The 12,885-nt window shown below is 39.0% G+C and overlaps 1 protein-coding gene across 4 annotated transcripts in view; it reads left to right on the forward strand.

Moving 5' to 3' along the window:
* ncam1b (neural cell adhesion molecule 1b) overlaps positions 1-12,885 on the forward strand; it is an 84,094-nt gene that overhangs the window by 52,803 nt on the left and 18,406 nt on the right. For 2 of the 4 annotated variants that reach the window (XM_085380006.1, XM_085380003.1), the window contains exons 8-12: positions 1,697-1,839; positions 3,071-3,094; positions 8,678-8,707; positions 12,236-12,386; positions 12,557-12,744. In XM_085380006.1, the coding sequence (XP_085236132.1) occupies positions 1,697-1,839; positions 3,071-3,094; positions 8,678-8,707; positions 12,236-12,386; positions 12,557-12,744 (536 nt within the window). The remainder of the gene's footprint in view (positions 1-1,696; positions 1,840-3,070; positions 3,095-8,677; positions 8,708-12,235; positions 12,387-12,556; positions 12,745-12,885) is intronic. The other 2 variants (XM_085380004.1, XM_085380005.1) reach the window with 2 other exon arrangements.

Raw genomic sequence — 12,885 nt, forward strand, 5'->3', positions numbered from 1 at the left:
CTCCTTTTGGGAATTTCTGTATTCCCAGCTCTTAGGATTCTCATTCGTCAATTTTATTTAAAGTATGCAGCAATGCTAATAAAGGTAAAAATTAAAAGTTGATGCAACAATACATCTTTTTATCTTTTATGTTGTTTTAGTGTAACATTAAGAGGCGTGGGAGCACTGCAGTTTCAAATTCCTGTGTATGATCTGTACATATGGTTTTTGACAATGAGGCTGACTTTGACCTGACATTCTTTGGTTTATATCTTAGAGATAGTGTAGTTTCATCTTAAATTCTCTATCGTATCTTTTGTCAACCTTGTGACATTTTCCATCTAGGTCAAGAAAAAGCAATTGCATATAAATTAATTATTTTAACTATTCAACCACTGCGCTAGCCTTGGGAGGTTGGGGGCTGGGTCATCAGCTAATACAACTAATCTGGGTCTTACAGCCTATAAAAGCTGGCCTCTGTCTCTCTTTCATCCACCTGGCATCAGCCGTCCTTTTAAAATGCTAGACATGTTATTTGTAAAGCTGTAAATCCACAGATGAACACTAATACGTGTGCCAGAACAGGTGCAAGGGTGAAATACAAGCAATAGAGGGCAAGCTACCCAATCCAATTTACTAACTACTCTCAACATTAGTCTTCAGGCAGATATTGGTCATGGCTACTTATGCACTGATTCCACCAGAGCCCCAAGCCTGTCCTTTCACCCATGTTCTCCACCCGAAAACAACACCCTTCTTGGGCTCCTTTTTATATCAGCTGTTTAATATAAAACTGAAGTGTACCTATACTAAATTACCAAAACCAGTCTAACTTTAGGGTATGCTTTTATGTGACATAAAAGCTTAAACTAAGAATCTTAGAAAATCAGTTTTACGAGCCTTTGGAAATTGGAATACATAGAATGATATTAGCCTAGCAAATAGCTCCTTAACATTTCTGAATGTAAAACCCATGTACCTAATGTTTTTATGATAAAGTATTGGAATGGATCAGGCTTTAAATAGCTCATGCAGTCTATTTAAAAAGCTATGATCTGAATCGTGCTGACTGCCTTTTGACAGTCGTGGCTGTAAGTACAAGTTCTTAAACGCTGCTTCTTTGTTCATTTAATAATTATCAGTTGAGATCATAGCAGTTAAAACCAAGTCGCAGTTGTTTTCTTAGGCGGCAGGTTACAAATTATATTTACGATCCTGTCTGGGGCTGCGCTTTTTCAGCATATTGCATAATCCATGCATTCATCCTTTTTGGAGCGGAATAGAAAAGATGGGAGCACGAAGTAATGCTCAACTGATTCGTAAACAGCACTTCCGTTTGCTCGGCTCATGTCACCGTTGCAGCACCCCGCTGCGCTTTCAGGTTAACTCGAGTGTAGTGTAACTTGACAGTTGTCTCCAATGTAAACAAAAATGAAAGCCGGCTCCTTTGAGATAGGCTAAATAAGTTATTACACAAATTACGTTTGGAGGCACACATGGTTATCACAGCGTAACTGCTGCTGGGACTGGGAAAGCTTAAATACAGGTTTACTGCCATAAAAATCCCCCTTACCTGTCAACTACTGATCCTCATCCCCTCTTTGAACTCATTTCAAATCTAGAGTTTCTCTTGTGCTTATAATACTCGTGCGGCTGTAACACCTGGCTGCCTTGTTATATGGAGCAGGTGTGATGACGTTGGGTTTTTGTTTTACAGTCAAACCTAACATCACATACATCATAAACCAGACTGCTACCGAGATGGAAGAACAGGTAACCCTGACTTGCGAGGCGTCGGGGGACCCAACTCCCACCATTACCTGGAGCTACGGAGGTCATGTCTTCACAGAAGGAGAGCAGGTAAAATGATTACAGGGAGGCGAGTGAACAGTAGTAGCAAGATACTTATGTATCCTAGGCACTCGATCCTGGTCCGTGAGTGCCTGTATGCATTTTTCCTTCTGGAGTTAATGAACTGCACCTGGTGCAAAGTAGTTTGATATAGTCTGTGTCCCAGTTGCATACTATAAATATATTCTAACCCCTATTTTTTTTAAAGTTTTTCCTATGTTATTAAGAGAAAATGACATAACAAAAAATTAGCGATGAATAAAACGAATAAGAAAAACGATAATGCCCGAAGACACCTATTTCCTTTACAGTTTGCAATTTTATCTTTATCTTTTAATGCATCTGTTCCTCTGTGTACAAAATGGAAAAAGTACATTGTTTTTTTACTATACCTTATTGTGGGTGATGTGAAATTGGGACACACTTAGGTCGTACCCACAAGGGAGCAACACAAACCTGCAGGACACCGGTGTCTCGAGGAGAGGAATTGAATATCTTTAACCTAAACTGAAGTGGTATATTGATTACTTGCAGGTGGGGGACTCAGCTTGCAGTTTCATTGCAGAATGCCCCCAACAAGGTTTATGCACTGCTAATTATTTACCCCAAATTAGCAGTTCCTTTGAGATGGCCCAGTGGATCTCCTGTAATTAGCTCAATTATAGTCAGTCAGTAATGTGGAGTAGATTCAGATTTGACTTGAGATTTCTCAAATGCCACGAAAATCAGCAACAGAAACCTAATTATAACATTCCCAGAAAAGTCACGATAATTAAACTTTGCCCGTTTTCTATTGTATTTGCTTGAACGAGCACTTGAACGTTCAAGTGTTTGTTTAGCACTTTCAATCACTATTTCCATTATTCTTCTCATGCCAGTGATTGAAAAGTTATTTTGATTTATATGAAATTGTTATTTGTCTATACTCTGCTGCCATCTTTTAAATTTGTTTTGGCTCTGCACTGGTCAAGAGCCAGCTTCTTACCCTCCATTACATCCTGATACTCCAGTTTGTTCTCTGGGGTCTTCTGCATTACTCCATGTGCAAACCATCAAAAGCAGTGAATACTTGATTTGTATTCTCATACATCTATGTCCCACCTGGCCTGACTCTCCAAGGCCTTGGTGTGTTGCTACAGTTGGGAGGTAATGAGGAGGAAAATGCTTGAGCCTAATGCTTCTAGCTCATAGAGAAATTCTTGAGCCAGTCCATTACATGCGCTACATTTTTTTCCTACAGGCACATCTAAACAGGATCTATCAGGTAGGAAAAATCCGCGTGGCACAGAAATGTAGTGGAGTAGTGTTGTAAAATTTGCCTCCAGATATGACAAAAACTCCCACTGAAATCAAATCATCCCTTTTTATTGAAAATTTCCCAGCTGCCTCTTGAAAAACCCCAAGGAATGATCTCATCAGAGTTCATGAAATTGATTTGACTGCCGCATGCTTTCCAAATATTGCCTGAAAACCTCAACTGTTCTCGGGATAGCAAGTGCGCAGAGCTTATCTCACGAGATCAGTTGAAAATTTGGTTAATAAGATAATAAAAGGGAAATGCCATTTCTGTGTCGCTTTTTCCTGATCATTTCACACTTTCAATCACAGCATGAGGTCGCTTGGATTCAAGCCCGGTTCAGTCTGTCTGTCATCTCCATCAGATTGTAGATTGTCTAACACTTATGTCAGTGTCACTTCAAAGTTTGAGGGTAAAAGTGCTCCACCTAAAGTCTATCTTTTGGGTATCAAACATTTGCACCCTGCAGCAAAGGTAAAACATGACTGAAACAGAATAATCATAGAACTGCAGGAAGAGATTTAATGGGCATGTTTTCAACAGTAAAAACAGGTCACTTTTGGAGTCCCTTGCAGCTGTTCACTGTGAAAGTAGAAGATTTCACAGCCACCTGTCAAACCACCAGATTGTTTGATATTTAAAAATATATTTTGAGTGGAGCCTCACTCACAAGTGCTAAACACACTGCCACCATATGACGCACATCATGACGGTCCCCCACCCCTTTTTTTTGTACCTACACAGATTGACGTACATGAATGCACCACATAGTAACGATTCTTACTTCTGTCCTATTACCCAGTGTTGAGCAAAATTTTGCTTTGTAGAATAAATTTCCATCGGCTTCCACTTTTGTCAATGACAGGACAGCTTGTATTGTGGTCTTGAGGCTTACATCCCACAGTTTGACCACAGTCATGCTATACTGTAGCAGTGTAGATTGACTCTACAGGTGCAGGGCAGAATAAATAAACAACACACATAGGAAACAATGGGCTATAATAGGCATTACCCACAAATTTTGCACTGTGTAGTTGTTGACATGACACATGTCGTGATGGCCAGCTGCGCAATGGTGGCAGTGTGTTTTGGGGTGCCGCCTATGGTATGCTTTTATATGTGGTGTCTGTTCACAGCCGTCTTCAAAGAAATGATTAGCAGCCTTACCGAATCACGTAGATGCATACTGGTTAGATTTTCCCTCGTAGTTGTGATTCTGAGCAGGGGAAATCATTTCTATGGTGGGCTTTCAATGAATGGGAAACGGCTGCTAATTGTTTAATTGTCTTGTTTTATTTGTTCATCCGATGTCCATCCGCCACGCTATCTGTAATCATCACAACAGCTGCATTTCATCTAGGATGAGTGTGACAAATGACATGACATTCATTTGGGGTGAACATGGTGAATTGAAAAAGGATGTAAAGGGAAGCATTTTTCTGTTAATAATGTGAGATTTTTGTATTTGTCAGAAAACCGGTACAGATGTAGATCTGTGGTGGTGATGAAAGGACAGAATTAATTAGCAGTTTATTCTAATGTGTTTTCAGCTCCTCGGCTCCCTAGTTTATCTGCTGATTTCATTTCTTTTTTTCTTTCTTTTTTAAAATCATTACTCATATCAGATTTTTATGCAAAACGAATGCAGTTTAGTTTATACAAATAAGGCTTCTGATCACCTTTGCTTCACAGTATGACAATGACAATACACAACACAGCTAAACAATTAGATAGTGCTTCAGTTTACTACTTTTCATCTGAGTGGAGCTATAACTGTTCATAGTTCAATGCTCAGATTGATTGTAATAAGAAAAAGATACTTATTTTGAAGAAATAAAAACAGCCTCAGAAACCAATTATGGGAAGACATTTCTACATGTTTATTGTTTTCTTTAAAGTTTGAGTACACTGAAAACCCTTAAAAAGCATGTCTTACAGGGTTATTAAAGATGCAGATTAAACAGATGAGGCTTGTGTTTATGTTGAATGCCACCTTCCAAAACAGTGTCTTACCCTGAGGTATCGGATTGTTAGAGAATCTTTGCAAAGCCGACATTTCTGAAAACATAAAAAACCATGTCCATGTTTATTCGTGTGGCATTTTTGCCTGCTAACTGCCACATCTGGATCACTGTGACAACATGGATCTTATTAAATGGATGTGTCTATTACATGACCTGCATGCCCTACGAAACCAAGGTGGTCTATGTGAAGGCTGAAGCATTTTGAGCTAGATCAGCTATTCATTGTGTTCTCACAATCTTTGTCTGGCTTTGTTTGAATTTGTTCCCAGTCTACTGTGGTCTTGGGTTTTAAAGGTTAACGTAAAGAGAGACTAATTCATTCTGAACAACTCCCTACTCAAAGTCTAAAGTGTTGGCACACAAAAGCATTGTTCGTTAACCGCGCGCGAGTAAGGGGGAACACAATTTGAGGATTGAGGAAGATTACTGTATCGCACAATAGAGAACTGTAGTATTGTACATGAAAAAGACAGAATAAAAGGAGTATGTTCAAAAAGTCTTGTGGGTGTATTCCCGCTTAGTTGTGCTTCAAATTCAAATTGGAGCTCATCAGGGGATGGTTTTGTTTTTGTTTATACAGCTATTAAAGTTAAGTGTTTATATATTTATTTGAAAACTTTCATCAATTTTACATTTGGTATTTGTTTCCTTCAGCCCTTTGAATGCATTCGCTCAAGTCGCTGTAGATAAGTGTGTCGGTTTAATAACTGAAAATGTAAATGGACTATTTATCCATGCTTTGTACATTATCTACATAATGAATATTTTGCTTATTTGAATACATATTAAATGTTGTGCTCCATGCAGACTTTCAAGCAGAATTTATTGGAAAATATCCTGGACTACACAGAAGGAAGTTGCAGGGAAATATGAGTAATTATAAAACCTAAAAGCACATTCAAGTTTGTAATTGATTGGGTATCAGCATTTTATAGTGTTTCAAGTGTGTCTCTTTTTTGTAAGGAGATAAATCTGTATTAAAAGACCTTCTCTGTCTAAAATTTGTAGTCTCAAATAGAGGTTTCCAACATTAAAAGCTAAAAAAAAAAATGGTGTTAAATTAAAAACCAAAACAATGAGATGCTTTGTTATTTAATGTTTTGTGTCAGCAGTGCAGGCAGAGCATCTGAAACAGGCGTACTTCAAGTGTTGCATGCTAATGCAAAGAGAACACTGTTTTCTCCAAACACAAAAGGCTACTCATTTACAGCATGCTGGCTGGCTCAGTAGTGATGTGATGCAAGAATGTCTTCACTAACTAAAATGCTTGTCCATTTTCTGTGATGTACTGCAAAGGTTCTGAGGCTCAGCATTTTCATCCGGGGTTCACTCAGTAAATGAAGCAGTTCTTTATATTTATGTGTTTGTGTTAGTATGTCTGCTTTTTTATCCTCTTTGAACTGACATCCAATTCATGTCAGAACAAAGAGCGGGGCTAATTCTCCATGGAAGGGAGGAACAATAAAATGATAAGTCCCAAGGGAGCCATCACCATATTGTTCTTCGCGTTTGCTCGGAGAAGTGATTCTGTTACGGCGTCTTCTGTTGTGCACGCATGCATCCGCCGCTGTTCATTGTCCTTTTGTCTTAAACAAACACCTGTCACAGATATGACAGCAATACTTGTCAGCTCACTTACTGCAGAGGCAGCGCCGCAGACGAGGATGTGAATGAGGTGGTTATGTTCCACACTGTTAGGTTATGTTTTAATTGGGCTACTGCTCTTTCTCAGTACTGATTTGCAGCCAACTGCTCCTTGTAATGATGTAGGGTGCACAGTGTATTTTATTGTGCCAGTAGGGGAGTTAAACTGCTCTTAAGAAAGGGCTGAATTTATATTCATGCAGTAAGCTTCGGACATGACTCTTCTAATAAGAATTTTATTGCCTCCTCTTTCTACCTTCGGTATTGGCTTTATTTTTCACCGCTGAGGAGGATTAACATTCATCAGTGATATAACTACTTAACCATTATAAAACAAGATGAATTCAACCACACTATATGTCCTTTTGCAGTGATTGTGAGGGGACAATATAGGGGTGATTTTTAGATGTGAACATTGATGGTTTGAGTCACTTTGTTTGCCCTACAGTGATACCACCATTTGCTTTCATTTATTTGACTTTTCTTGCATTTGCGCCTGATGAAATTGCTGTTTCTCATTTTCCTTGTTAAGCTTCAAAATTGTTTCACTGCGTAGGCCATCACATCTCATTGTCATGCTTAACATTTTCCTCAGCATCATAAAATCCACACAGCATGCCGTCCAAAAAAGCTTTCTGTTTTGTAAAGTCGGGCTTTGCAGTCTCTTGTGATTTAATGTGGCATGATGTCTGCCATGTTACTTAGGTGTGACGTTTTATGTGCTTTGGTGTAAAATAAATTCTTTATTTCATTCGATGTGTTACTGACCAACATGTCGATGATAATCACTTGTTTATCTAGAGAAAGGTGATTTTCTTCTTCTTCCTGTATTAGACTGTAACGTGGTCATTTTCTAAAATGTATGTGCATATATTTGCTATTATGCCGGAATAGCTAAAAAACAGTATTCTGAATATTTAAATGTAGTATTGTTTTGGTCAGTTAGTACAGCTTCAGTGGATCCATTCTTATAACACAAAAAAACGGAATATTTTAAAAGTCCACATCTAACAAGGAGAAAGCCATTATATTTCTTATAGCTTAGAAAGTTCAGTATTCATCATGCAAATCACATTTCCTGGCTGTTTTAAGGCTATTTTTGAGTACAATCAAAGCATATCAGTGACAAAGGAGGAAAAGACAGAACTTCATAGTGTAAGTAACAATGAGCAGAACATTGGACTTTCAAAATGACTTAAAAAGGCCACCTGTAGGCTGAGATTTATTTCCAGGTCTCACATGGTGTGGAGGATGAGCTGTAGCAAATTGCTTATTTGAACCTCCTTCATTGCTTATTGAGATATCAAGCAAGTGTTGTTAGAGGGCTTGATTGACTAGGGTACTAACTTGCTTCTCGATCTTGGGAGGGCTTTTTTATATTCATAGATAAAGAGTAAATTCCATTCTTTTGGGCTCACATTATTGCTTCAGCCTTCAGAAATGGATTGTGAGGCGATAATTCCTCTATTACCCAAGGAGACATTACTCTGTTGTTACAGCGTACCAGACTCACCTCTTCCTGATGAACCAATAACCTTATTATCACAAAGCATTTGTGCTATCATGATGCCAAAAGACTTACTTCACGTACAGGCAGGCACAGACTGTAAACATCCCCACAAAATTTCCCTTTCAAACGAAACTCCTGTCCTCCTAAAATAGGCTTCCCTTGAGAGAACATCTAAAGCATACATCTCGTTATGTCTGCAGACTCTTAATTTAGTAAATTCAGACATTCAGCTCAGGTACTTTAGATGCATAAAAAAATAAACTGGTCATTTAACTGGGATGCAGTGTGCAACATCCCAGCTTTGACAGGGTGAGGATTGCTTTCTAAGAATTGCTCTGCCTTTTTGTTTTTTCGTCTCTCTGTCTTCTACAGGCATCATGGACTCGGCCTGAGCAACACAAGGTATTCTAAATGCATGACTTTTTCTTACACCGATCCATCTTTCATGTCAGGGGAATCTAGTCCAATTCTGGATGGATGCAGATCAACATTCTTGATCAAATAAGGTTGGGGAGAGCATAAGCTCTGAGAAGCAGTAGCAAAACAGGACAGTGCAAGTCTGTGTTTCTTTGCTCGCCGTGTTCCTTAGATTTCTTAACAAATCGCAGCCTATTTCAGTCTTTTTTTCTTGTCTTTCTCCTGACCTTTTACCTGTCATGCCTGGACATCAGCAAAAGCATTTTATTACACGCATGACAGTTACAGTTATACCATGTGATCAACTTGTCTTCTGCAGAAATAGATTTTGTTCCTCAGATCTCTCTGTCCCCCCACCCACACATCCTGTCCACCGCTAAATCTTAATTATAACTTCAGAGTATACTTTTGACATTAGTGTATACAGTAGTTTAATTTGAACATGGCTAAATATGTCTGTAGGAGGAAATAAAAGCTGCCTTTGTGCAGCAACAGAGTATGAGAACAAGCGACTGTTTCTGAAAGAAAGCGAAAATTGGCAGTAAGTGAAAGAGCTGCCCACATAAGCTTTTCTCCAATATACAGCACTTCCCTATAGAATGTGTTTTACATACGAGAAAAATGGTGACAAAAAGAATGGATCCAGACTCTTGAAGAGAAGTGATCGCTCACACAAAGCAGTGCCTTGTTGATCAGCCCATCTCTGTTTTAGGAGCAAGATCAGATATTAGGGTTGCCATTTCTATTTTTACTTCAGTACTATTTAACAAGATATGAATGTGTATTCTTAGACCATTCGGTTCCCTAAATAGCCACGCTGTTTTATTTTTACATTGCAGGAAGCACTGGACATCAAGAGAATTGGTCTTTTCCTTTTACTCCTTCTGCTAATAGGTTTAAGGAGGGGTGTTTCTAACAGTCGGCCTTAATTATTCGGTCGTGACAGCTGTTGGTATTTTTTTCATTACGATTGTCAGCTGATACGCATTCATTAATAGCACCTGCAGAAAGTGTGGAATAAAAAATCTCACCCACCTCACCACAGGAGGGGAGGAAGAGCCTTTCTCATCAGGCACATGCTGACAGTAATTGCTCAGTTTGTGTACAACTATGATTTACACATGGATGCACTTGGATTTTTGTGCATCTGCAATACTAAGCTGTTGAATTTGTGAATTGGAACACTTTTATCTTGAAAATCTGAGCAAAATGAATCGTTCTGAACATTTACATTAATGATCTGCTGATTATATTTAAATTAGGCAACCCCAAAAAGCTCAAACAGCGTATCCTAGTTGCTTGCGTTTTCCATTTTTTTTAAAAGACTGATGATCTCAGCAAGTTCCACTGCTGAACACATGCATTACTTAAAAAGAGTTATGCCTCCCTTTTTTAATATATATAAGAGGAGTATTTTAGTTAAATGTGGGCACTCATATCTGTGCAGCATATTTGTGGTTTCAGGTCACAAATGGAACGGTTTACATTAATGGAAAAGGCAATCACTTTGAATTACTCACTTCACATTTTCACTCACTTCACATAATTATATTGTTTTAAAAGTTCACCTGTGCTCTGAATTGATAAGTGCACATCTCTCAAAGACATCCCATTATGAATTGCACAGTGGGGGTGGGGGGGTGGGGGGGTGAGGGTGAGGAGCCATGTTTGTTGCAAAGGCGTAGGAAGCTTAGTGTTCATTTGACAAGCCTCAGAAGGGAAGGTGATTTTGTACTGTGGGCTGTTTAATATTTGGTGAGACACGAGTTTAACATGTCTTCAATGCAATCTCAATTTTATGCCCTGATGCTCCCTCTGTGTCTCTTCTGTTGGTACAGCAGAAGAATCTGTGGGAGAGCTCTGCTGTCAGCTTGGTTTTATTACAGGAGCGCACACGCGAAAGTCTTCATTTTCTCATAGACGTGCGAAATGGTTTTATGCCTTTTTACGCAAGGAGCACAAAATTCAGCACGGATGTTTCCAGTAGACAGCAACTCCGGTGCACTATGAATTTATACTGAAAATATATTGTTATAAAAAATGCATGAATCACAATATTAAGTTGCGTGAAGGCATACATTTTCTTTGCTAAATAACAATAATCATGATGGATTTCATATAGGAAACGAGAGGCTGTAGCTCTGGAGAAACTGCTCATACTTTATCATAAAATAATGACACAAAAAAGGTTTCCATATTGGAGTCAACTCACTTACTATGACACATAGCTGTGCATAGTGTGGCATGTTGCACAGACGCAGGACTCAGAAACAGAACCACAGGGGTCGAGTGAGAATGCTTCCTGCACGGGGTCACAATACAAGGGTAGCGTGTTATGTAAGTGTCTCCCTGGTCCTGCTACCCGCTATGCATAATGAATGCCCCAGACATGCTTTGTCTATTGAAATTGAATACAAACTAACAAGGGTTTCTCTTACATGGCTGCCCAGGCTGGGCCCTAATTCAATATGTGTAAAAGCATTCGGCTATTGTTTTGCCTGTAGCTTGGATCAAAGCCATGAAAGCAACCAAAAGGGAAGCTCAAATATTCAGCCCTGCAGCACCTTGTTAAAGGAATAATTCACAAAAATGCTGCATCTTACTGTGTAAGAGCTTTGTGCTAAAGCCCCAAATCCACAGAGTTTGTGAATAATGCTTAATTATGCTAGATATTACAGATATGTTCAGTAAAAACATCTGTCACAAGACAATAATGTCCAGAGTTTGTTCGAAATATTGTAATAACATAACAGGAAAATGTATCGTTGAAAGGGGAAATTCAGCCTGTCTGAAACTTTACACTCTGCAGTTAAGTGTCACATGGCAACAACAACCACAACAACACAAAGTTGTTGACCCTGTTGGGAAGCTACTCATGTCAGGATGCTGTAACACCGCATATCAAGTTAATGAAACCAGGTTTAGAGAGGGAAGTGCATTTACACATCTCATTAGCCAGCTGTCTGTTATTATTTGAGTGGCTTCAGATGCTTTGTGACTTGGCGTGTGCTTCCTCTTCCTCACTGACACTGGAGCTGGATATAGGTTCAGAGAGTTCCTCAACCTAATACAGTCCACAACACCACAACATTTTATTTTTAAGTAATTAACTTAAAGAAATAAAATGTTGTAGATTGACACTAAATCCAGTGTCTTTAGTGTAAAAGTGCAAGCGCCACACGTAAGGTAATGCATCAGCATATTTCACAAGTAAGCCCTGTGTGTGAAAAGCCCTAGATGGTTTCTAATGCCTTCTGACATCAATTATTGAAAAGCTCCTCTGCACTGTCAACTGGGCCCTTATGTCTCTGCAGCTTTACAGAACAGTCTGTGCTTGTTTCATTCTTTCAGTTTCTGTTCTTTTCTGTAAAAGTGGACTTTAAATACTTTTTTTCAAGGTCACGTGTTTCTGCATAATTGTATTCTTTATGTAAATGTGCATAATATCTATTTATAAGAACTGATCTAACTAATTTCTTTTACTAAACAAAGCCATTTTTAACTTCCATTTAGAGCCCGGATGGAAACGTAGTGGTGAGGAGTCACGCTCGTGTGTCCTCCCTCACCCTGAAGTATGTCAAGTATACAGATGCTGGTCAGTACCTCTGCACAGCACACAGCGTCATCGGAGAGGATTATCAAACAGCATATATGGAGGTCCGCTGTAAGTGTTTCCCTCTGTCTTTATACAAGTGTTTAGCCCTACAAAATGAGTACACTCATGCACTAGTCATTAAAAAAAATAGCACTGCAAGTCACTATGACTATTTATAACTGAACTGTTAAATAACACCTGAAATGGATTGACAGGTTGTATCCGTTTTTATTTCCTAGATACTCCTAAGATAAATGGTACTGTGGCAGTGTATACCTGGGAGGGGAATCCTGCCAATATCAGCTGTGAGGTCAAAGCTCATCCCAGTGATGTCTCTATTGTGTGGCTGAGAGACGGGTTGCAGCTCCCCAACTCAAACACCACCAACATTAAGATCTTCAGGACTCCCTCAGCCAGCTTCCTGCAGGTACGAACACCCGTGTCACACCATGACTTAATCCCTCTTTCTATCTCTCTAATGAATGTACATATACACACAGTGTGCACAAACACACACTCTGAACCCCATGTGTCATCAAGATTTCATGAGCACAGACTTGAAGTGTAG

This window comes from Rhamphochromis longiceps, linkage group LG14 (genome assembly GCF_057381845.1).
Source record: "Rhamphochromis longiceps isolate RC_006_pf linkage group LG14, R_longiceps_female_GT1.1, whole genome shotgun sequence".
NCBI lineage: Eukaryota > Metazoa > Chordata > Actinopteri > Cichliformes > Cichlidae > Rhamphochromis > Rhamphochromis longiceps.